Here is a 26,935-nt window from a genome sequence, read left to right on the forward strand (position 1 = left end):
TTCTCATTGCACTGTAGAGTGATCGTTCTCACTACACTGAGATTGGATCATTCTCATTGCACTGAGAGTGGATCTTTCTCATTACACTGAGAGCGGACCCTTCTCATTGCACTGTGAGTGGATCATTCTCACTACACTAAGAGTGTATCATTCTCATTACACTGAGAGTGGACCATTCTCATTGCACTGAGAGTGGATCCTTGTAATTAGACTGAGAGTGGATCCTTCTCATTACACTGAGAGTGGATCCTTCTCATTACACTGAGAGTAGATCCTTCTCATTACACTGATAGTGGATCATTCTCATTACACTTCGAGTGGATCCTTCTCATTACATTGAGAGTGGAGCCTTCTCGTTGCACTGCGAGTGCATCATTCCCATTACACTGGGAGTGGATCCTTTTCATTTCACTGCGGGTGGATCATTCTCATTGCACTGCGAGTGGATCCTTCTCATTATTTTGAGAGTGGATCATTCTCATTACACTTCGAGTGGATCCTTCTCATTACATTGAGAGTGGATCCTTCTCATTGCACTGAGAGTAGATCCTTCTCATTACACTGATAGTGGATCCTTCTCATTACATTGAGAGTGGAGCCTTCTCGTTACACTACGAGTGCATCATTCCCATTACACTGGGAGTGGATCATTTTCATTTCACTGCGTGTGGATCATTCTCATTGCACTGCGAGTGGATCCTTCTCATTATATTGAGAGTGGATCATTCTCATTACACTTCGAGTGGATCCTTCTCATTACATTGAGAGTGGATCCTTCTCATTGCACTGAGAGTAGATCCTTCTCATTACACTGATAGTGGATCATTCTCATTACACTTCGAGTGGATCCTTCTCATTACATTGAGAGTGGAGCCTTCTCGTTACACTGCGAGTGCATCATTCCCATTACACTGGGAGTGGATCCTTCTCATTTCACTGCGTGTGGATCATTCTCATTGCACTGCGAGTGGATCCTTCTCATTATTTTGAGAGTGGATCATTCTCATTACACTTCGAGTGGATCCTTCTCATTACATTGAGAGTGGATCCTTCTCATTGCACTGAGAGTAGATCCTTCTCATTACACTGATAGTGGATCATTCTCATTACACTTCGAGTGGATCCTTCTCATTACATTGAGAGTGGATCCTTCTCATTGCACTGAGAGTGGGTCCTTCTCATCACACTGAGAGAATCCTTCTCATTAGACTGAGAGTGGATCCTTCTCGTGACACTGAGAGCGGATCATTCTCATGACACTGAAAGCGAATCATTCTCATTACACTTCGAGTAGATCCTTCTCATTACACTGAGAGTGGATCATTCTCATTGCACTGGGACTTGATCCTTCTCATTACACTGAGAGTGGATCCTTCTCATTGCACTGAGAGTGGATCCTTCTCATCACACTGAGAGAATCCTTCTCATTACACTGACAGTGGATCCTTCTCATTACACTGCGAGTGGGTCATTCTCATTGCACTGCGAGTGCATCATTCTAATTACACTGCTAGTGGATCCTTCTCATTTCACTGAGAGTGGATAATTCTCATTGCACTGAGAGTGGATCCTTCTCGTCACACTGAGAGAATCCTTCTCATTAGACTGAGAGTGGATCCTTCTCGTGACACTGAGAGCGGATCCTTCTCATGACACTGAAAGCGAATCCTTCTCATTGCACTGTGGATCCTTCTGATTTCACTGCGAGTGGATCATGCTCATTGCACTGCGAGTGGATCCTTCTCATTGCACTGAGTGGATCCTTCTCATTGCACTGCGAGTGGATCATTCTCATTGCCCTGAAAGTGAATCCTTCTCATTGCACTGAGTGGAGCCGTCTCGTTACACTGCGCGTGCATCATTCTCATTACACTGCTAGTGGATCCTTCTCATTTGACTGCGAGTGGATCCTTCTCATTACACTGAGAGCGGACCATTCTCATTGCACTGAGAGTAGATCCTCCTCATTACACTGAGAGTGGATCCTTCTCATTACACTGAGAGCGGACCCTTCTCATTGCACTGTAAGTTGATCGTTCTCACTACACTGAGAGTGGCTCATTCTCATTGCACTGAGAGTGGATCTTTCTCATTACACTGAGAGCGGACCCTTCTCATTGCACTGTGAGTGGATCATTCTCACTACACTAAGAGTGTATCATTCTCATTACACTGAGATGGGACCTTCTAATTACACTGAGAGTGGACCATTCTCATTGCACTGAGAGTGGATCCTTGTAATTAGACTGAGAGTGGATCCTTCTCATTACACTGAGAGTGGATCATTCTCATTACACTGGGAGAGAATCCTTCTCATTACACTGAGAGTGGTCCATTCCCATTACACTGAGCGTGGATCCTTCTCATTACACTGCGAGTGGATCCTTCTCATTCCACTGCGAGTGGTGCCTTCTCGTTACATTGCAAGGTGATCATTCTCGTTACACTGCAAGTGGATCATTTTCATTAGACTGCAAGTGGATCCTTCTCATTACACTGAGAGTGGATCATTCTAATTAGACTAGGAGTGGACCATTCTCATTACACTGAGACTGGATCCTTCTCATCACACTGAGATAATCCTTCTAATTACACTGAGAGTGGATCATTCTCATTACACTGCTAGTGGATCCTTCTCATTTCACTGCGAGTGGATCATTCACATTACACTGGGAGTGGATCATTTTCATTTCACTGCGTGTGGATCATTCTCATTGTACTGCGAGTGGATCCTTCTCGTTATATTGAGAGTGGATCATTCTCATTACGCTTCGAGTGGATCCTTCTCATTACATTGAGAGTGGATCCTTCTCATTGCACTGAGAGTAGATCCTTCTCATTACACTGATAGTGGATCATTCTCATTACACTTCGAGTGGATCCTTCTCATTACATTGAGAGTGGAGCCTTCTCGTTACACTGCGAGTGCATCATTCCCATTACACTGGGAGTGGATCCTTCTCATTTCACTGCGTGTGGATCATTCTCATTGCACTGCGAGTGGATCCTTCTCATTATTTTGAGAGTGGATCATTCTCATTACACTTCGAGTGGATCCTTCTCATTACATTGAGAGTGGATCCTTCTCATTGCACTGAGAGTAGATCCTTCTCATTACACTGATAGTGGATCATTCTCATTACACTTCGAGTGGATCCTTCTCATTACATTGAGAGTGGAGCCTTCTCGTTACACTGCGAGTGCATCATTCCCATTACACTGGGAGTGGATCATTTCATTTCACTGCGTGTGGATCATTCTCATTGCACTGCGAGTGGATCCTTCTCATTATTTTGAGAGTGGATCATTCTCATTACACTTCGAGTGGATCTTTCTCATTACATTGAGAGTGGATCCTTCTCATTGCACTGAGAGTAGATCTTCTCATTACACTGATAGTGGATCGTTCTCATTACACTTCGAGTGGATCCTTCTCATTACATTGAGAGTGGATCCTTCTCATTACATTGAGAGTGGATCCTTCTCATTGCACTGGGAGTGGGTCCTTCTCATCACACTGAGAGAATCCTTCTCATTAGACTGAGAGTGGATCCTTCTCGTGACACTGAGAGCGGATCATTCTCATGACACTGAAAGCGAATCATTCTCATTACACTTCGAGTAGATCCTTCTCATTACACTGAGAATGGATCATTCTCATTGCACTGGGACTTGATCCTTCTCATTACACTGAGAGTGGATCCTTCTCATTGCACTGAGAGTGGATCATTCTCATCACACTGAGAGAATCCTTCTCATTACACTGACAGTGGATCCTTCTCATTACACTACGAGTGGGTCATTCTCATTGCACTGCGAGTGCATCATTCTAATTACACTGCTAGTGGATCCTTCTCATTTCACTGAGAGTGGATAATTCTCATTGCACTGAGAGTGGATCCTTCTCATCACACTGAGAGAATCCTTCTCATTAGACTGAGAGTGGATCCTTCTCGTGACACTGAGAGCGGATCCTTCTCATGACACTGAAAGCGAATCCTTCTCATTGCACTGTGGATCCTTCTGATTTCACTGCGAGTGGATCATGCTCATTGCACTGCGAGTGGATCCTTCTCATTGCACTGAGTGGATCCTTCTCATTGCCCTGTGAGTGGATCATTCTCATTGCCCTGAAAGTGAATCCTTCTCATTGCACTGAGTGGAGCCGTCTCGTTACACTGCGCGTGCATCATTCTCATTACACTGCTAGTGGATCCTTCTCATTTGACTGCGAGTGGATCCTTCTCATTACACTGAGAGCGGACCCTTCTCATTGCACTGAGAGTAGATCCTCCTCATTACACTGAGAGTGGATCCTTCTCATTACACTGAGAGCGGACCCTTCTCATTGCACTGTAAGTTGATCGTTCTCACTACACTGAGAGTGGATCATTCTCATTGCACTGAGAGTGGATCTTTCTCATTACACTGAGAGCGGACCCTTCTCATTGCACTGTGAGTGGATCATTCTCACTACACTAAGAGTGTATCATTCTCATTACACTGAGATGGGACCTTCTAATTACACTGAGAGTGGACCATTCTCATTGCACTGAGAGTGGATCCTTGTAATTAGACTGAGAGTGGATCCTTCTCATTACACTGAGAGTGGATCATTCTCATTACACTGGGAGAGAATCCTTCTCATTACACTGAGAGTGGTCCATTCCCATTACACTGAGCGTGGATCCTTCTCATTACACTGCGAGTGGATCCTTCTCATTCCACTGCGAGTGGTGCCTTCTCGTTACATTGCAAGGTGATCATTCTCGTTACACTGCAAGTGGATCCTTCTCATTACACTGCAAGTGGATCCTTCTCATTACACTGAGAGTGGATCATTCTAATTAGACTAGGAGTGGACCATTCTCATTACACTGAGACTGGATCCTTCTCATCACACTGAGATAATCCTTCTAATTACACTGAGAGTGGATCATTCTCATTACACTGCTAGTGGATCCTTCTCATTTCACTGCGAGTGGATCATTCACATTACACTGGGAGTGGATCATTTTCATTTCACTGCGTGTGGATCATTCTCATTGTACTGCGAGTGGATCCTTCTCGTTATATTGAGAGTGGATCATTCTCATTACGCTTCGAGTGGATCCTTCTCATTACATTGAGAGTGGATCCTTCTCATTGTATTGAGAGTAGATCCTTCTCATTACACTGATAGTGGATCATTCTCATTACACTTCGAGTGGATCCTTCTCATTACATTGAGAGTGGAGCCTTGTTACACTGCGAGTGCATCATTCCCATTACACTGGGAGTGGATCCTTCTCATTTCACTGCGTGTGGATCATTCTCATTGCACTGCGAGTGGATCCTTCTCATTATTTTGAGAGTGGATCATTCTCATTACACTTCGAGTGGATCCTTCTCATTACATTGAGAGTGGATCCTTCTCATTGCACTGAGAGTAGATCCTTCTCATTACACTGATAGTGGATCCTTCTCATTACATTGAGAGTGGATCCTTCTCATTACATTGAGAGTGGATCCTTCTCATTGCACTAGGAGTGGGTCCTTCTCATCACACTGAGAGAATCCTTCTCATTAGACTGAGAGTGGATCCTTCTCGTGACACTGAGAGCGGATCATTCTCATGACACTGAAAGCGAATCATTCTCATTACACTTCGAGTAGATCCTTCTCATTACACTGAGAATGGATCATTCTCATTGCACTGGGACTTGATCCTTCTCATTACACTGAGAGTGGATCCTTCTCATTGCACTGAGAGTGGATCCTTCTCATCACACTGAGAGAATCCTTCTCATTACACTGACAGTGGATCCTTCTCATTACACTACGAGTGGGTCATTCTCATTGCACTGCGAGTGCATCATTCTAATTACACTGCTAGTGGATCCTTCTCATTTCACTGAGAGTGGATAATTCTCATTGCACTGAGAGTGGATCCTTCTCGTCACACTGAGAGAATCCTTCTCATTAGACTGAGAGTGGATCCTTCTCGTGACACTGAGAGCGGATCCTTCTCATGACACTGAAAGCGAATCCTTCTCATTGCACTGTGGATCCTTCTGATTTCACTGCGAGTGGATCATGCTCATTGCACTGCGAGTGGATCCTTCTCATTGCACTGAGTGGATCCTTCTCATTGCCCTGTGAGTGGATCATTCTCATTGCCCTGAAAGTGAATCCTTCTCATTGCACTGAGTGGAGCCGTCTCGTTGCACTGCGCGTGCATCATTCTCATTACACTGCTAGTGGATCCTTCTCATTTGACTGCGAGTGGATCCTTCTCATTACACTGAGAGCGGACCCTTCTCATTGCACTGAGAGTAGATCCTCCTCATTACACTGAGAGTGGATCCTTCTCATTACACTGAGAGCGGACCCTTCTCATTGCACTGTAAGTTGATCGTTCTCACTACACTGAGAGTGGATCATTCTCATTGCACTGAGAGTGGATCTTTCTCATTACACTGAGAGCGGACCCTTCTCATTGCACTGTGAGTGGATCATTCTCACTACACTAAGAGTGTATCATTCTCATTACACTGAGATGGGACCTTCTAATTACACTGAGAGTGGACCATTCTCATTGCACTGAGAGTGGATCCTTGTAATTAGACTGAGAGTGGATCCTTCTCATTACACTGAGAGTGGATCATTCTCATTACACTGGGAGAGAATCCTTCTCATTACACTGAGAGTGGTCCATTCCCATTACACTGAGCGTGGATCCTTCTCATTACACTGCGAGTGGATCCTTCTCATTCCACTGCGAGTGGTGCCTTCTCGTTACATTGCAAGGTGATCATTCTCGTTACACTGCAAGTGGATCCTTCTCATTACACTGCAAGTGGATCCTTCTCATTACACTGAGAGTGGATCATTCTAATTAGACTAGGAGTGGACCATTCTCATTACACTGAGACTGGATCCTTCTCATCACACTGAGATAATCCTTCTAATTACACTGAGAGTGGATCATTCTCATTACACTGTTAGTGGATCCTTCTCATTTCACTGCGAGTGGATCATTCACATTACACTGGGAGTGGATCATTTTCATTTCACTGCGTGTGGATCATTCTCATTGCACTGCGAGTGGATCCTTCTCATTATATTGAGAGTGGATCATTCTCATTACGCTTCGAGTGGATCCTTCTCATTACATTGAGAGTGGATCCTTCTCATTGTATTGAGAGTAGATCCTTCTCATTACACTGATAGTGGATCATTCTCATTACACTTCGAGTGGATCCTTCTCATTACATTGAGAGTGGAGCCTTGTTACACTGCGAGTGCATCATTCCCATTACACTGGGAGTGGATCCTTCTCATTTCACTGCGTGTGGATCATTCTCATTGCACTGCGAGTGGATCCTTCTCATTATTTTGAGAGTGGATCATTCTCATTACACTTCGAGTGGATCCTTCTCATTACATTGAGAGTGGATCCTTCTCATTGCACTGAGAGTAGATCCTTCTCATTACACTGATAGTGGATCATTCTCATTACACTTCGAGTGGATCCTTCTCATTACATTGAGAGTGGAGCCTTCTCGTTACACTGCGAGTGCATCATTCCCATTACACTGGGAGTGGATCATTTTCATTTCACTGCGTGTGGATCATTCTCATTGCACTGCGAGTGGATCCTTCTCATTATATTGAGAGTGGATCATTCTCATTACACTTCGAGTGGATCCTTCTCATTACATTGAGAGTGGATCCTTCACATTGCACTGAGAGTAGATCCTTCTCATTACACTGATAGTGGATCATTCTCATTACACTTCGAGTGGATCCTTCTCATTACATTGAGAGTGGGTCCTTCTCATTACATTGAGAGTGGATCCTTCTCATTGCACTGGGAGTGGGTCCTTCTCATCACACTGAGAGAATCCTTCTCATTAGACTGAGAGTGGATCCTTCTCGTGACACTGAGAGCGGATCATTCTCATGACACTGAAAGCGAATCATTCTCATTACACTTCGAGTAGATCCTTCTCATTACACTGAGAATGGATCATTCTCATTGCACTGGGACTTGATCCTTCTCATTACACTGAGAGTGGATTCTTCTCATTGCACTGAGAGTGGATCCTTCTCATCACACTGAGAGAATCCTTCTCATTACACTGACAGTAGATCCTTCTCATTACACTACGAGTGGGTCATTCTCATTGCACTGCGAGTGCATCATTCTAATTACACTGCTAGTGGATCCTTCTCATTTCACTGAGAGTGGATAATTCTCATTGCACTGAGAGTGGATCCTTCTCGTTACACTACGAGTGGATCCTTATGATTACACTGAGAGTGGATCATTCTCATTACACTGAGAGTGGATCCTTCTCATTACACTGCGAGTGGATTTCTCATTATATTGAGAGTGAATCATTCTCATTACACTGCGAGTGGATCCTTCTCATTATATTGAGAGTGAATCATTCTCATTACACTGTGAGTGGATCCTTCTAATTACACTGAGAGTGGATCCTTCTCATTACACTGAGAGTGGATCATTCTCATTACACTATATAGGCACCAACGATATAGGTAAAAAACAGGATGAGGTCCTACAATCAGAATTTAGGATTGCTACCAGTGCCACTAAACAGTCAGAGTAGAAATTTAAGAATAGTCAGAATGAATACGTGGCTTGAGAGATGATGCAGGAGGGAGGAGTTCAGATTTTTGGGACATTGGAACCGGTTCTGGGGGCGGTGGGACCATTATAAATCGGATGGTCTACACCTGGGCAGGACTGGAACCAATGTCCTCGGGGGTGCTTTTGCTAATACTGTTGGGGAGGTTTTAAACTAATGTGGCAGGGGGGTGGGAACCAGATTAGGAAGTTAGAATCAGAAAAGAGGCAGCAACCAAAGCCAGTAAGGTACTGGATAATAAACTCAATGTGACTAAGGGGAAGAGTGGACAGGGAAAAGATGATGATCGCACAGGTACAGGTGGTCTGAAGTGCATTTGTTTTAATGCGAGAAGTGTAGCAGGTAAGGCAGATGAATTTAGGGCTTGGATTAGTACCTGGGAATATGATGTTATTGGCATTGCTGAGACTTGGTTGAGGGATGGGCAAAACTGGCAGCTAAATATTCCAGGGTATAGATGCTTCAGGTGGGATAGAGAGGGAGGTAAAAGGGGTGGAGGAGTTGCATTACTGGTCAGAGATGACATCACAGCTGTGATTAAGGAGGGCACGATGGAGGATTCGAGCACTGAGGCAATATGGATAGAGCTAAGAAATAGGAAGGGTGCAGTAACATTGTTGGGACTTTACTATAGGCCTCCCTAACCCTAACCCTAACCCTAACCCTAACCCTACAAATATGTAGACAGATTATAGAACAATGTAGGAGCAATAGGGAGATGGGAGATTTTAACTTCCCAACATTGAATGGGACTCAGGTAGTGTTGGAGGCATAGATGGAGCAGAATTTGTAAGGAGCATCCAGGATACTTTTTTAGAGCAGTATGTAAATAGTCCAACTCAGGAAGTTGGACAACTGGACCTGGTATTGGGGAATGATCCCCGCCAGGTGGTTGACGTTTCAGTCAGAGATTACTTTGGGAATAGCGATCACAATTCCGTAAGTTTTAGAATACTCATGGACAAAGACGAGAGTGGTCCTAAAGGAAGAGTGCTAAATTGGGGAAAGGCCAACTATAACAAAATTCGGCAGGAGCTCGGGAATGTGGATTGGGAGCAGCTGTTTAAGGGTAAATCGACATTTGAAATGTGGGAGTCTTTTAAGGAAATGTTGATTAGAGTGCAGGACAGACATGTTCCTGTGAAAATGAGAGATAGAAATGGCAAGATTAGGGAACCATGGATGACGGGTGGAATTGTGAGACTAGCTAAGATGAAAAAGGAAGCATACATAAGATCGAGGCGACTCAAAACTGATGAAGCTTTGGAGGAATATCGGGAAAGTAGGACAAATCTCAAATGCGCAATAAAGAGGGCTAAAAGGGGTCATGAAATATCTTTGGCTAACAGGGTTAAGGAAAATCCCAAAGCCTTTAATTCATATATAAGGAGCAAGAGGGTAACTAGAGAAAGGATTGGCCCACTCAAAGACAAAAGAGGGAATTTATGCGTGGAGTCAGAGGAAATGAGTGAGCTTCTTAATGAGTACTGTGCATCGGTATTCACCAAGGAGAGGGACATGATGGATGTTGAGGCTAGGGATGGATGTTTAAATACTCTAGCTCATGTCGGCATAAGGAAGGGGGAGGTTTTGGGTATTCTACAAGGCATTAAGGTGGACAAGTCCCCAGGGCCGGATGGGATCTATCCCAGGTTACTGAGGGAAGCGAGGGACAAAATAGCTGGGGCCTTAACAGATATCTTTGCAGCATCTTTAAGCATGGGTGAGGTCCCGGAGGACTGGAGAATTGCTAATGTTGTCCCTTTGTTTAAGAAGGGTAGCAGGGATAATCCAGGGAATTATAGACCTATGAGCTTGATGTCAGTGGTAGGCAAACTGTTGGAGAACATACTGAGGGATAGGATCTATTCACATTTGGAAGAAAATAGACTTATCAGTGATAGGCAGCATGGTTTTGTGCAAGGAAGGGCAGCAGGGTAGCATGGTGGTTAGCATAAATGCTTCACAGCTCCAGGGTCCTAGGTTCGATTCCCGGTTGGGTCACTGTCTGTGTGGAGTCTGCACGTCCTCCCCCTGTGTGCGTGGGTTTCCTCCGGGTGCTCCGGTTTCCTCCCACAGTCCAAAGATGTGCGGGTTAGGTGGATTGGCCATGCTAAATTGCCCGTAGTGTCCTAATAAAAGTAAGGTTAAGGGGGGGGGGGGTTGTTGGGTTACGGGTATAGGGTGGATATGTGGGTTTGAGTAGGGTGATCATGGCTCGGCACAACATTGAGGGCCGAAGGGCCTGTTCTGTGCTGTACTGTTCTATGTTCTATGTTCTAAGGTCATGTCTTACAAACCTAATAGAATTATTTGAGGAAGTGACAAAGTTAATTGATGTGGGAAGGGCTGTAGATGTCATACACATGGACTTCAGTAAAGCATTTGATAAAGTTTCCCATGGCAGGTTGATGGAAAACGTGAAGTCGTATGGGGTTCAGGGTGTACTAGCTAGATGGATAAGGAACTGGCTGGGCAACAGGAGACAGAGAGTAATGGTGGAAGGGAGTGTCTCAAAATGGAGAAAGTTGACTAGTGGTGTTCCACAGGGATCCGTGCTCGGACCACTGTTGTTTGTGATATACATAAATGATCTGGACGAAGGTATAAGTGGTCTGATGAGCAAGTTTGCAGATGATACTAAGATAGGTGGAGTTGCAGATAGCGAGGCGGATTGTCAGAGAATACAGCAAAATATAGATAGATTAGAGAGTTGGGCAGAGAAATGGCAGATGGAGTTCAATCCAGGCAAAATGCGAGGTGATGCATTTTGGAAGATCTAACTCAAGAGCAGACTATATGGTCAATGGAAGAGTCCTGGGGAAAATTGATGTACAGAGAGATCTGGGAGTTCAGGTCCATTGTACCCCGAAGGTGGCAACGCAGGTTGATAGAGTGGTCAAGAAGGCATACAGCATGCTTGCCTTCATCAGACGGGGTATTGAGTACAAGAGTCGGCAGGTCATGTTACAGTTGTATCGGACTTTGGTTAGGCCACATTTGGAATACTGCGTGCAGTTCTGGTCGCCACATTACCAGAAGGATGTGGATGCTTTAGATAGGGTGCAGAGGAGGTTCACCAGGATGTTGCCTGGTATGAAGAAAGGTTGAGCAGATTAGGATTGTTTTCATTGGAAAGATGGAGGTTGAGGGGAGACCTGTAAGAAGTCTTACAACACCAGGTTAAAGTCCAACAGGTTTGTTTCAAACACGAGCTTTCGGAGCACGGCTCCTTCTTCAGGCAAGAACCTTCAGGGGAGACCTGATTGAGGTCTACAAAATTATGAGAGTTATGGACAGGGTGGATAGCAACAAGCTTTTTCCAAGAGTGGGGGTGTCAATTACAAGGGGTCACGATTTCAAGGTGAGAGGGCAAAAGTTTAAGGGAGATGTGCGTGGAAAGTTTTTTACGCAGAGGGTGGTGGGTGCCTGGAATGCTTTGCCAGCGGAGGTGGTATAGGCGGGCACGATAGCATCATTTAAGATGCATCTGGACAGATATATGAATGGGTGGGGAACAGAGAGAAGTACACCTTGGAAAATAGGCAACCGGTTTAGATAAAGGATCTGGATCGGCTCAGGCTGGGAGGACCGAAGGGCCTGTTCCTGTGCTGTAATTTTCTTTGTTCTTTATTCTTTGTTCTTGATCCTTCTCATTACACGGAGAGTGGACCGTTCTCATTACACTGAGAGTGGATCCATCTCATTACACTGAGAGTGGATACTTCTCATTGCACTGAGAGTGGATTCTTCTCATTACACTGAGAGAATCCTTCTCGTTACACTGAGAAATGATAATTTGCATAGTGCTGGTGTAAGCCTTGTGCACATGAGAGTAGACTGAATATTCTTTGCTCCGTGGCCTCTCGAATCTTCAAAAATCAACCTGTCCCATGTGCTCCATGAACACCCGCAGTTCTTTCGCCATTGCTGATACTTTCCCTGACCTAGAACCTGACCAGTCCATTCTCGGATCTAGGACCATATTGACGTCTGCCCCCCCCCAATAACCAATCATTGCGAGTCCAGGTCCGGGATCTTTCCCAGCACCTCCCTGACAAACACAACATCATCCCAGTTTGGGGCATATTTACCAACACCTCTGCCATTCCCTCCAGTTTCCCGCTAACCATAATAAATCTGCCTCCCGGGTCTGCCTCTATCTTCCCTACCTCAAGTGCCACCCTTTTTTAAATCAGGATGGCCACCCCCCTTATTTTGAAGTCCAGTCCCAAATGGAATACCTGTCCGACCCATCCCTTCTTCAGTCTAACTTTGTCTCCCAGCTTCAAGTGTGTCTCCTGTAGCATGGCCACGTCCGCTTTTAGCTGTCTCAAGTGTGCAAACACAAGGGCCCTTTTGACCGGCCCATTCAGTCCACGAAGATACCACGTAACCAGTCTGGTCGGGGGGTGGACTTCTGCCCCCTCCCCTGTCGATCAGCCATGTCCCTTTCCTAGGCAAGCCCTTAGCCCATTTCCCACACCTCCCCTGGCCCACCCCTCGGCAGCCACAGCTATCTTTTCTCCATATCCAACCTCCTAATAGTCCCCTAGTCATCAGCAGTCGCCTCCCAACCCCCCTCCCCCCCCCCCCCTACCACGTCTCTCTTCAGCTCTCCCCCCACTTTGCTGCCATGAACTAGCTCTCCCAGCTTGCCTAGCAGCTCCCGCTCCTGCCACCTGCTGGATCCTCACCCACCCACTCTGAACATAATAGCAACAAACACAGAAAGCAAACAAACAATCCGCCCAGGTCTGGGCACAGAGCCCCCCCCCCCCCCCCCTCCCCTCCTCCCTTTACGACATCTTAGCAGTCACATCACCTTCAAACAGAGCCGATAACAATAGATGAAAAATCAAGCAGGATAAGAGAAAAAAAATTTGCATGCAAAACTCAAACATCTTTTCTTTTTTTCTTCCCCCCCCCCCCCCCCCCAGAACATTGCAACTTAAAAACTCTATTACTGTACCCCGGTACATACAGAAATGGCTCAAAATCAAACCAATCCGAGATATCCTTCTTTTCCCGATCCCCACAACTTAAGTTACAATGAAAGGCTGAGATTTTTTTAAATACACGGCAACACAAAACTTTTAACTCAGCCCAGTATCATCTAGATTTTAAAGTCATTATGCCTCCATTAGATTATTGTCCTTCATGAAGACCGCCACTTCTTCTGGCGAGTCAAAATATAGTTCCCGGTTCTCGAGAGTCACCCAAAGACGGGCTGGGTAGAGCAGTCCAAATTTTATTCCCTTCGCTTACAGGGCCGCCTTAACCTTATTAAAACACGCCCTCCACTTTGTGAGTTCTGCTCCCGAGTCTTGATACACACGGATCTCAGAATCTTCCGACATGAACCATTTTGTCTGCCTGGCCCACCACATCATGTGATCCCTGTCCAGGAACCGATGCAGCCTCACTACCATCGCCCTCGGGGGCTCACGACCCTGGGGCTTGCGCATGAGCACTCTGTGAGCCTGGTCCAACTCTAACAGTATGCTGAACGCATGTTCCCCGAGCATTTTCTCCAGCATCTTCCCCACTTATGCACTTGCATCCAATCCCTCCTTTCCCTCTGGCAAACCAACGATCCGGATATTCTGACTGCAAGAATGATTCTCCAGGTCCTCCAACTTCTCCAACAGCTGTTTCTGCCGATCCTGTAGGATATTAATTTCCATTGCCATCGCAGTGGACTGCTCTTCTTATGCTGCCGCCAGCTCCTGCGGCAGCATAAGAAGTGATGTCCCTGGGCCATCACTTTCTCCTCCACCCGGTCGAGCACCTCCTTTATCGAGGCCACCACCCGGGTAAGGTCCTCTGCACACTCCTTACGATGCTGGGTGAACATCACATCCAAACATTTAACCGACTGATCCATCGTCCATTGAGCTTGCGTGGTCGAACTATGCTGCTCTGCCATTGCATCCACCAAACTCTGAACTTCAATCCCAACCAACTTTTGATTTCTTCTTTTACAATTGCTTCTTGGGTGGAGCTCCATAAACTAGGGGTTGTCCTCTTCTCCTCTCACTTTTATCCACTTATGTTGAAAAATTCCCACGGAAATCCAGCTTAAAAGTAGTTAAAAGACCACTAAAACCGGAGCTGCTAAATTATCTAATTAGACTGAGAGTGGATCCTTCCTAATTAGACTGAGTGAATCCTTCTCATTGCACTGAGAGTGGATCCTTCTCATTACACTGAGAGTGGAGCCTTCTCATTACACTGAGAGTGGATCCTTCTCATTACATTGAGAGTGGATCCTTCTCATTACATTGAGAGTGGATCCTTCTCATTACACTGAGAGTGAATCCTTCTAATTGTACTGATAGTGGATCCTTCTCATTACACTTAGAGTGGATCCTTCTCATTACATTGAGAGTGGATCCTTCTCATTACACTGAGAGTGAATCCTTCTAATTGTACTAATAGTGGATCCTTCTCATTACACTTAGAGTGGATCCTTCTCATTACATTGAGAGTGGATCCTTCTCATTACACTGAGAGTGAATCCTTCTAATTGTACTGATAGTGGATCCTTCTCATTACACTTAGAGTGGATCCTTCTCATTACACTGAGAGTGGATCCTTCTAATTAGACTGAGAGGGGATCATTCCCGTAGCACTTTGTGTGGATCATTCCCGTAGCACTGTACTGTGTCCCCATCCTGAACCTGGAGTGGTACTTTAATCCTTTACATTCAGAGGCAGGAATTCAACCACTTGGGATTTATGAGATAATGTTGCACGTCATTGGGGTGAATTAAGTCATGTTTCACTTTCTGTTTGTGTTCAACATGGGGACAATTTAAAAAGGCTACCTCCTCCAGCCAAAGTTTTCCTGAAATACATTCTATATCATATTAGCTTGGTTACAACATTGTTCATTGCACAGCTTGCCCCTAATAGCAGGGTGGGACGAGTTGATATATCCACATTGTAACTACAAAGTACAGACAGTACACCAGGTGTGAACAGGACACTGAAATAAAAGGACTGATGCAACAGAAATTTTGATTTTATGTTGTCAATTTATATCATTCATTCTATTAATTTCTTGCTATATCATTCTCTTTGACAGCTGTTGGGTAACAAATGATATTGTCTATTATGTGACCAACGTGGGAATCTTCTCAGTGGTTTTTCTTGGTAACACTACCATGGTGATTATTGTGTCTATGAAGATTGTTGCAATGAAGAGAGCTGAACACACACACAACAGCCAGAGAAGTAGCTGGAAGCCTGTGTTCTCTGTGCTGAGTCTCAACTGTCTCCTGGGCCTGACATATGGTCTGGGGTTTCTCACCCTTGGGCCCCAGCGTACTGCTGTGCTCTACCTCTTCTCTGTTTTGAACTCTTTGCAAGGTCAGTCTGAAGGAAGGGGCATTGGTGACATGGGAGCAGTGTATCATCTCATAAAATGAGGCTGGGAACCTGTACTCCCCAATTATTCCCAGTTCTTTACATCTCATATCACATTTATTTAAAACGATTGTTCTTGCACTCTGACTATGGCTGAATTCTGGTTCTAGATGCACTATCCATTTCCCATAATTCACCCAGACCCATATTGTTCATGTGTGAAAATAGGTAATGTGAACCAATAAACAGTTTCATAATTCCTGATCCTGGCCATACTCTACCTCCGGATAACATATGTGATGCACACATCCAGTGATCCTCACACATAAAATCATGTATGTTTCATCAAAGATCATTGACTGACTTGTTCTGCCTTACCTGCGAATGCCACATTCCTGGGTGACTTGACAGAGACCGATCTAACAGCTGGGATCTTCCTGACCATCATGGGTCAGCTTCTTCAACTTACAAGCCACAGAGATCTGGTTGCCTCATAATATATATCAAATTTTAATGATTTTCATTTGACATATTTGTTTCGAGCATTTTAAAGTAACAGAGAAAGTCATTTTTGTGAGGGCCACGAAGAATACTGGGGCTGTTTAGCACAGGGCTAAATCGCTGGCTTTGAAAGCAGACCAAGGCAGGCCAGCCGCACGGTTCAATTCCCGTACCAGCCTCCCCGAACAGGCGCCGGAATGTGGCGACTTGGGGCTTTTCACAGTAACTTCATTTGAAGGCTACTTGTGACAATGAGCAATTTTCATTTCATTTTCATTTTCAATCCAACATGAGTTTATCGAGTCAAACAGAAAGAAACTTTATTTACAACAATATGCTTTATTTACAACAACAGCATGGTAGCATTGTGGATAGCACAATCGCTTCACAGCTCCAGGGTCCCAGGTTCGATTCCGGCTTGGGTCACTGTCTGTGCGGAGTCTGCACATCCTCCCCGTGTGTGCGTGGGTTTCCTCCGGGTGCTCCGGTTTCCTCCCACAGTCCAAAGATGTGCAGGTTAGGTGGATTGGCCATGATAAATTGCCCTTAGTGTCCAAAATTGCCCTTAGTGTTGGGTGGGGTTACTGGGTTATGGGGATAGGGTAGGGTTACTGGGTTATGGGGATAGGCTGGAGTTGTTGACCTTGGGTAGGGTGCTCTTTCCAAGAGCCGGTGCAGACTCGATGGGCTGAATGGCCTCCTTCTGCACTGTAAATTCTATGATATGTACACAGTACCAGCAGTTCACTATTGGTTCCCTCTCAAGCCAGTGCCATTCTGGCCAGCTCTAATTATACAGCTGCAAAGCTAACGATTGCCAGGCACCCCCATCATTGGGAAGCTCATATTCCCCAAGGAACATGGGGTAACCAGTTGGCCTGGTCATTAGGCTCTGAGCAGGTTACAACAGTCATGGCATCATACACCTCATAGATGCAATACACAAAGAGGCCTTTTGTCCATCACGCTGGTGTTGGTTCTAGTTCTGAAAGACGTGCTTGCAAGGTAAATTGGACATTCTGAATTTTCCATCTGTGTACCCAAACAGGCGCCGGAGTGTGACAGCGAGGGGATTTTCACAGTAACTTCATTGCAGTGTTAATGTAAATCTAACTGTGACACTAATAAATATTATTATTATTATTCATAAAGCTTTCCAATTAGTCCTAGTATTTCCCCTTATCTCAGCATTTCATTTATTTACTGTATTTATCCAATCAAAATATTTTTGTTAAATCTCCTCCACACACTTTCAGGAAGTGTTTTGCTTCCTCTGGTCATTCGTTCTGCCTCCATTCTGCCACTGAAAAGAGACTCTCTGTATTTACATTATCAAAATCCTTCCAAACTTTGAACACCTTTCTCAATTTTAGTCTTAATCTTCCTTGGTCTAAGGTAAGCAACGCCAGCTTCTCCAATCTCTCCAACACCCTCACCCCTGTTATCATTCGATAACCTGCTTTTGCAGCCTTCACATTATTCCAAAAATGTGTCTAGAATTGGAGGTTATTCCAGATGAAGTCTCCTCAGTGCTTTTGCTTTTTGTAGTCTATGAGCAAAATTTTATGTTTCGCCTTGCACTGGTCGGTTCTGAGGTGGGACAGGGAATGGAAAATTGCATGGAAGGGATTCCCTCTGGGATTCCACCTACCCCTGCCGAGAAGCAATTTCACGGTATAAGTGAACAAGGCCTCGGATAGGAAGCTCGTCCATGCCCCTATTAAGGTCGCCTAACAGCGTATTCCCGCCTAGCCTCAATTTTTAGGCTGGTGGGCGCCGGTTAGATCAGAGTGCCAAATACAAAACATTTGCAGTTTTGAAGTTCTCCTCAGGCTTACAGGATGATGAAAGCAAGTCTTTGCTGTCCTAACAATTGTCTCTGTTTCTAAGGTTTAGAATCCTATATGGTTTTTAAGGGCATTACTTATGTTGCCACCTTCAAAGATTTGTGCATGAACACCCCCCTACTTTATAACAAACCATTTAGTTTAGAATGTCTCATTTCAATATTAGAAGCAAATTGAATCACTTCATATTTCATAGAATTTACAGTGCAGAAGGAATCCATTTGGCACATCGAGTCTCCACCAGCCCTTGGGAAAGAACACCCTACTTATGCCCGTAACCTGGTAACCCCACCTAATCTTTGGCGATTCAGGCGCAATTCGGCATGGCCAATCCACCTAACCTGCACATCTTTGGATTGTGGGAGGAAACCGGAGCACCCGGAGGAAACCCACGCAGACACGGGGAGAAAGTGCAAACTCCATACTGACAGTCACCCAAGACCGGAATTGAACCCGGGACCCTGGAGCTGTGAGGTAGCAGTGCTAACCATTGTGCCAACGTGCCACCCCAATTTCTCAGCATTAAATTTCATTTGTCTATTTCATGAACAAATCTATTTTCTTCTCAAGTCTCTTACTATTCTTCTCATTAGACCATAGAATTTACAGTGCAGAAGGAAGCCATTTGGCCCATCTGCACTGGCTCTTGGAAAGAGCACCCTACCCAAGCCCACACCTCCACCACAACCCAGTAACCCCTCCCAACACGAAGGACAATTTTGGACACTAAGGGCAATTTTAGCATAGCCAATCCACCTAACCTGTGCAGTGCACATCTTTGTAACCTGCACATCTTTGGACTGTGGGAGGAAACCGGAGCACCTGGAGGAAACCCACGCACACACGGGGAGAACGTGCAGACTCTGCACAGTGACCAGGAATCGAATCTGGGACCCTGGAGCTATGAAGCAATTGTGCTAACCACGATGCTACCGTGGTGTCCTTGTTTACTACATATCCAAGTTTCTTTACATCTGCAGACTTTGAAATTATGCCCACTGTACCCAAATCCAGCTCAGTAATATTTATAAAAAGGAATAGTCGTCCTGGTATTGACCTTTGTCGGACACCACTGCACCATTCCTCACAGCCTGAGAAATATCATTGCACTCTGCATTCTGCTCCCTCGACAAATTTCAATCCAGAAGGCAATGCCACTCCACCTTTTAATTCCATTGGTTGCAGTTTTTCTAACACGCCCCATTTTCTAGTCACTTTCTTAACCTTGTGTCAAACCCTTTGTTACTTTGACAATGAACTCAACAAACAAGTTAGTCAACAATGACTTCCTTTCAGCAAACAGTAATCCATAGATTTTTAAATGGCATCCACTGCTCTGAGTCATTCAGCTTGTACCCTGTCAATGTTGCCAGTATCCCTTTCCTCCCATGAGCTATGACTTTGCTCACAAGTATGTCAAATTAAATAATCTACATCATATGAAGTTTGTTGTGCAGTCTGGTAGATTTGCCTTTAAATGCATATCTTTTCACTTAATTTTCGAACCATGAATCTAAACCTGTCCTGTCCCTGTCCTGGGAGTATTTAATGGGGACAGTGTAGTGGGAGCTTTACTCTGTATCAAACTCCATGCTACCCCTGTCCTAGGAGTGTTTGATGAGGACAGTATAGAGGGAGCTTTACTCTTTATCTCATCCTGTGTTGTCCCTGTCTTGGGAATTTTTAATAGGGCAATATAAAGAGAACTTGACACTGTAGAACTCATGGCCTTAATCATTGTTGCCGGACTTGCAATTAGATTCTATTTTCCACCACCTTCCTGTGCACTGTAGAACATTCCTGAAAGTCACTGACAGAGAGAAATCGCAGAATAAACAATGAGTATGAAACAGTTAAAAGTGGTTGAAAGATCATATTAACATCTGTCAATTCTCTTTTTCTTATCACAAGGCTTCTTCCTATTTTTGCGACAAATCGTTCTGATTGCATTTGCCAGGAAGGAAAATGTGAAAAGCTCATCATCGTCATAAGACATGGTTACAGAGCAGTGCCGTTTATATTCCAAATGAAAAATTAACTTCTAAAGGAATTTTCTTTTGATTTAAAGGAATTGTGTGTCCAATTTAAATATCAATTTATGGTTTGGTTTGAATTGGTTCTCTGCAGCTTTTTTAAATGTATCAGCTTTAAAGTTTCAACGAAGGTGTGTCTGGGTCTGTGGTGTAGGTCTGTGTATATATGTGTGCACCTGTGTGTGTCTCTGTATGTGTATGTGTGTCTGTATGTGTGTGCCTGTATGTGTTTGTGTGTACCAATGTGTATGTGTTTGTCTGTGTTTGTGTGTGTGTGTCTGTATCTGTCTGTGTCTATGCATGTGTGTGCATTTGTGAGTGGCTGAGCATGTCTGTGTGTGTGCATGTGTTTCTGTCTGTGTATACCTCTGTGTGCGTGTTTGTGTGTCTGGGTGTATGTGTTCGTGTCTGTGCCTATGTGTGATCCTTTGTGTGCCTGTGTGTATGTCTCTCTTGTGTGCTTGTGTGTGCCTGTCTATTTGCATGTAGCAAACAGGGTGGCACGATAGCACAGTGGTTGCAATTTTTCCAGCAAGCCCCATTTTATAGTCACTTTATTAACATTGCGTCAAACCCTTTGTTACTTTGACAATGAACCCGACTAACAAGATAGTCAAAAATGACTTCCTTTCAGCAAATTATAATGCATAGATTTTTAAATGGCATCTACTGCTCTGATTCTTGTCATTCAGCTAATACCCAGTCAATGTTGCCAGTGTTCCTTTTCTTCACAGCATCAGGACCCTGGGTTCGATTCCCAGCTTGGGTCTGCGCGGAGTTTGCATGTTCTCCCCGTGTCTGTGTGGGTTTCCTCCAGGTGCTTCGGTTAACTCCCATGAGTCCCGAAAGATGTGCTTGTTTGGTGAATTGGACATTCTGAATTCTCCCTTAGTGTACACAAACAGGCGGCGGAATGTGGCGACTAGGGGATTTTCACCGTAACTTCATTGCAGTGTTTAAAAACTCCATTGCAGTGTCAGCTTGTGTTAATGAGGCATGAATAAAGATTACTATTTTGATGTGTTTGTGTATTTCTGCCTCTGTGTGTATGCCACAGTTTGTGTGTTTCTGTGTGTGTATGTCACAGTTTGTGTTTGTGTGCGTATGTCTGTATGTATGTCTCTGCCTGTTTTTATCATATAATTTACAGTGCAGAAGGAGGCCATTCGGCCCATCAAGTCTGCACCGGCTCTTGGAAAGAGCACCCTACGCAAGGTCAACACCTCCACCCTATCCCCATAACCCAGTAACCACACCCAACACTAAGGGAAAAATTTTTGGACACTAAGGACAATTTATCATGGCCAATCCACCTAACCTGCACATCTTTGGACTGTGGGAGGAAACCGGAGCACCCGGAGGAAACCCACGCACACACAGGGAGGATGTGCAGGCTCCGCGCAGACAGTGACCCAAGCCGGAATCGAACCTGGAACCCTAGAGCTGTGAAGCAATTATGCTATCCACAATGCTACCGTGCTGTGTGGGTGTTTGTGTCTGTGAGTGTCCGTTTGTGTCTGTGAGTGTGTGTATGTATGTGTTTGTGTGTGATTGTCTGTATGTGTGTGTATTTGTGCTGTTAGGAAAACAAAGGCGCTTTCAAGGGATATATATTGGTAAGCATCAAAAAGAAGGTATCATTCAATTCGGTTTAATTTAATAGCTGGGATTCTCCCACAACCGGGGGGTGGGGGGGAGGGGCCTTACCGGCGCCAAAGAGTGGCGTGAACCACTCCGGCGTTGGGCCGTCCGGAAGGTGCGGAATCCTCTCGGCCGACGTGGATGGTTGGCGCCATGCCAACCAGCAACGAAGGGCCTCCACAGGCTGGCGCGGGTTGACGTGTTCTGCCGCATGTGCAGAACTGCTGGCATGATTCCTGCGCATGCGCAGGGGGTTTCTTCTCCGCACCGGCCATCACGGAGCGTTACAGAGGCCGGAGGGAAAGAGTGCTCTCACAGCACAGGCCCGCCCGTAGATCGGTGAGCCCTGATCACGGGCCAGGCCACTGTGGCCCTCCCCCGGGGCCGGATCCCCCCGTGACCCCCCCCCCGAGGACTCCGCAGGCCTCCCTCAAAGCAAGGTCCTGCCGGTATGGACCTTGTCCATTTCACACCAGCGGGACCGGCCGAAAATGGGCGGCAGCTCGTCCCCCGGCCAGCGCGACGCAATCTCCGGCCCCACTCAAAAACTGGTGTCGGAGAATTTGGCAGCTGGCGTCGGAGTGGCGGGGTGGGAGTCACACCGCCCACCGGTGATTCGGCAGGAGGTCGGAGAATCCTGCCCAATGTTTCTGTGCCTGGAAGGATAATCTACAGCTACATTCCTGCTGGAAAAAGGTGTTGTGTGGGGGGTTGGTGAATTTCCATCTGTGTTTCTATTGTGCTTAGAGAGAGCTATGCCATGAAGAGTAAATAAATAGGTCAGCAGATGAATGCAGTGGTGTTAGCAATAGGGGCTTTGTAAGGTAGAGAAGCTTTTAGTTTTAGTTTCAGCTGAATTTGTGGGCAGTTGGAAACAGCACCAAGGGAGTGAACATCTCTCATGGGCAGCACGGTAGCATATTGGATAGCACTGTGGCTTCACAGCTCCAGAGTCCCAGGTTCGATTCCCCACTGGGTCACTGTCTGTGCAGAGTCTGCACGTTCTCCCCGTGTCTGCGTGGGTTTCCTCCGGATGCTCCGGTTTCCTCCCACAGTCCAAAGACATGCAGGTTTGGTGGATTGGCCCTTAGTGTCCAAAAAGGTTAGGAGGGGTTATTGGGTTACGGAGATAGGGTGGAAGTGAGGGCTTAAGTGGGTCGGTGCAGACTCGTTAGGCCGAATGGCCTCCCTCTGCACTGTATGTTCTATGTTCTCTCAGCTCATGTACTAATGTACAAAGGGACATTAGTGAACCAGATGGGTTTTTCCGACAATCAACAATGGTTTCATGGTCATCATTAGACTTTTTTTTAAATTCCAGATTTTTATTGAATTTAAACTTCACCACCTGTCGTGACAAGATTTGAACCTGGGTCTCCAGAGCATTACTCTGGGTCTCTGGTTTACTAGTCCAGTGACAATACCACAATGCCACCCCCTCTCCTTTGGAGGGGGTGAAGCAGGAGGAATTGGGGAGGGAGTCTTGGAAGAGGGGTTGTGGTACGAGGTGTTACAGAGGGTGAATGCGTGGTTGGGCTGATACAGTTGAAGGTGCACAACGCGCACCTGACGAGGTGGAGAACGTTTGCAAGTAGTGTGGGAGGTGGCCGGCCAACCACGTTTTGATCATGCCTGAAGTTGAAGAAGTTCTGGGACTCCTTCCTCAGCACCATGTTGGCAATCTTCACAGAATCACAGAAAAATACAGTGCAGAAAAGGCCCTTCGGCCTATCAAGTCTGCAGCACTGCATGAAAGACACCTAATCTGCCAATCCTAATCCCATTTGCCAGCACTTGGTAATAACCGACCCTTCAACTAAGGGAAACAGATGTTCCCTATCCACCCTGTCCATGCCCCTCGCACCTCGATCGGGTTGCCCCTCAGTCTTCCCTGCTCCAGCAAAAGCAACTCAAGCCTATCCAACCTTTCTTCATAACTAAAATATTCCATCCCAGGCAACATCCTGGTGAAACGCCTCTTCACCCCCTCCAGTGCAATCACACCCTTCCTACAATGTGGCGACCAGAACTGCACACAGTGCTCCAGCTGTGGCCTCACCAATATTCTACATAACTCCTATGTGACTTCCTTGCTTTTGTAATCTATGCCACAATTGATAAAAGCAAGTGTACCATATGTTTTTTTAACAACCCTATTAATCTGCCCTTCAGCCTTCAGAGATATTTACAAACACACCAAGAACATAGAACATAGAACAGTACAGCACAGAACAGGCCCTTCGGCCCTCAATGTTGTGCCGAGCCATGATCACCCTACTCAAACCCACGTATCCACCCTATACCCGTAACCCAACAACACCCCCCTTAACCTTACTTTCATTAGGACACTACGGGCAATTTAGCATGGCCAATCCACCTAACCCGCACATCTTTGGACTGTGGGAGGAAACCGGAGCACCCGGAGGAAACCCACGCACACAGGGGGAGGACGTGCAGACTCCACACAGACAGTGACCCAGCCGGGAATCGAACCTGGGACCCTGGAGCTGTGAAGCATTTACGCTAACCACCATGCTACCCTGCTGCATCTGGACAAATGTGAGGTAATGTATTTTGGAAGGTCTAATGTAGGTTGGGAATTTACAGTGAATGGTAGAACCCTCAAAGTCAGAGAGATTGAGGTGAACAGGTCCACAGGTCACTGAAAGAGGCAACACAGGTGGAGAAGGTAGTCAAGAAGGCATACAGCATGCTTGCCTTCATTGGCCGGGGCAGTGAGTATAAAAATTGGCAAATCATGTTGCAGCTGCATAGAACCTTAGTTAGGCCACACTTGGAGTATAGTGTTCAATTCAGGTCGCCACACTACCAGAAGGCTTTAGAGAGGGTGCGTCAGAGATTTACCAGGATGTTGCCTGGTATGAAGAGCATTAGCTATGAGGAGAGGTTGAATAAATTTGGTTTGTTCACACTGGAACGACGGAGGTTGAGGGGCGACCTGATAGAGGTCTACAAAATTATGAGGGGCATAGACAGGGTGGATCTTCAGAGGGGTCAATTACTAGGGGGTATAGGTGTAAGGTGCGAGGGGCAAGGTTGAGAGGCAATGTATGAGGCAGGTTTTTTTACACAGAGGGTAGTGGGTGCCTGGAGCTCGCTGCCGGAGGACCTGGTGGAAGCAGGGACGATAGTGACATTTAAGGGACATCTTGACAAATACATAAATAGGATGGGAATAGAGGGATACAGACGCCGGAAGTGTAGAAAATTTTAGTTTTGACGGGCAGCATGGTCAGCACTGGCTTGGAGGGCCGAAGGGCCTGTTCCAGTGCTGTAATTTTCTTTGTTCTTTGTTTACCCCCCCCCCCCACATAGTCACCTCAGTCATTAATATAAATGACGAATAATAGGGGACTCAGCACAGATCCCCTCGCACCTTAAACCTAGTAATTGATCATGGGCACCGATCGCGGGCCTGTTCCCTCCTGAGCACAGTCGTGGTGCCCATTCCCCACTAGGCCCCCTACAAGCTCCAAACGGGCATCTCACGGAGTTTTCACGACGGCAACGACCAGGTGTGGTTGCCGCCGTCGCGAACGGCAGGCCGCTCGGCCCATCCGGGTCGAAGGGGCGCCAGGGGGTCGTGAAATTAGTCGGGTGGCCCTCCCGTGAATCTCCCATGCGGCATGGGGAGCGGAGAATCGCGCCCTTTGAAATGTACTTTGTAATCCATGTTAACCTTAAAATCTGTATGTAATTGTTCAGCCAATTGTATAATAATTCAACTTTTCATGTTTAATAAAAAAACAATTCTTGTTGATTAAACTAATTAGCAGTCTTGTGGCTTTGTTACTCCAGGTTTTATTGAAAACGTTATGGGGCAGGATTCTCCGTTGGTTGATGGCAAAATCGGGAACGGGCGGAGAATCGGTTTTGACGCCAAAATTGTGCTGTACGATTTGTTCAAATTTGTCCAATCGAAATTCTACGGTGCCTCAACAACGGCATTGATGCGTCCCATTCTGCATGTACAGTAAACGTCGTTTGCAGGCCTGGCCCTGTATTCTCTAGGGCATTTGCAATCCTCTGCCTTCACTGTGGGGGGCAGGGTGAGGGAATATCCAACGGCGAGGTTCACTTGTGCTTTTCAATATCGGGAAACAGGCACTGCAGCTGATGAGGGATAGAGAGGAGGTAGGACTCGGAGAGGCACAACCATGAGCTGCCAGTTCTGACACTAGCTGTGGGGGAGGGGGAGGGCCACGCAGTGGGGGTGACGGGGGGGGGGGGGGACGGGACGTTGGGCCGGAGTGACCTCCACAGGACTGGGGCAGTGTCCAGGCCGCCATTGTCCAGGACTGCAAGGAGTCCATTTGATGTGCACCCCACTGACCACCCACTGTGGTTCCGGGTTCTGCAGAGTGCCAGCAGCCGTATGGGGAGAATGGGGAGGGGGGACATGCGGGCACAGGGTCAGCAGTGCCAACCAGGGCCACCATTTAGAACCTGGCAACGTGCCTCGATGACTATCATCCAGTGGCTTCGGCATCGATCGTAATGAAGTGCTTCAAAAGGTTGGTTATCAACTCCATACTCCCAGAATACCAAATTCACTGCAATTCCCATACTGCAGCAACCAGTCCACAGATGCCTCCATCTTCCTGGCCCTACACTCATCTCTGGAGCATCTCGACAACAAGGACTCCTATATCAGACTCTTATTTATTGACTATATCTCCACCTTCAATACCATAATCCCAACCAAGTTCATATCAAAGCTCCAAAACCTAGGACTTGCTTCCTCATAGAACATGGAACATAGAACATTACAGCGCAGTACAGGCCCTTCGGCCCACGATGTTGCACCGTCCTGTGAAACCCTTCTAAAGTCCCTCTACACTATTCCCTTATCGTCCATATGCCTATC

General features: G+C 46.0%; 1 protein-coding gene across 1 annotated transcript in view; it reads left to right on the forward strand.

Moving 5' to 3' along the window:
* LOC119970911 (adhesion G-protein coupled receptor G6-like) overlaps positions 1-20,633 on the forward strand; it is a 319,332-nt gene extending 298,699 nt beyond the window's left edge. The window contains exons 13-14 of the mRNA XM_038806021.1: positions 15,745-16,028; positions 20,285-20,633. Of these exons, the coding sequence (XP_038661949.1) occupies positions 15,745-16,028; positions 20,285-20,364 (364 nt within the window). The 3' untranslated portion in view covers positions 20,365-20,633. The remainder of the gene's footprint in view (positions 1-15,744; positions 16,029-20,284) is intronic.
* The last annotated feature ends 6,302 nt before the right edge of the window (positions 20,634-26,935 follow it).

Source organism: Scyliorhinus canicula, chromosome 9, assembly GCF_902713615.1.
Source record: "Scyliorhinus canicula chromosome 9, sScyCan1.1, whole genome shotgun sequence".
Lineage (NCBI taxonomy): Eukaryota > Metazoa > Chordata > Chondrichthyes > Carcharhiniformes > Scyliorhinidae > Scyliorhinus > Scyliorhinus canicula.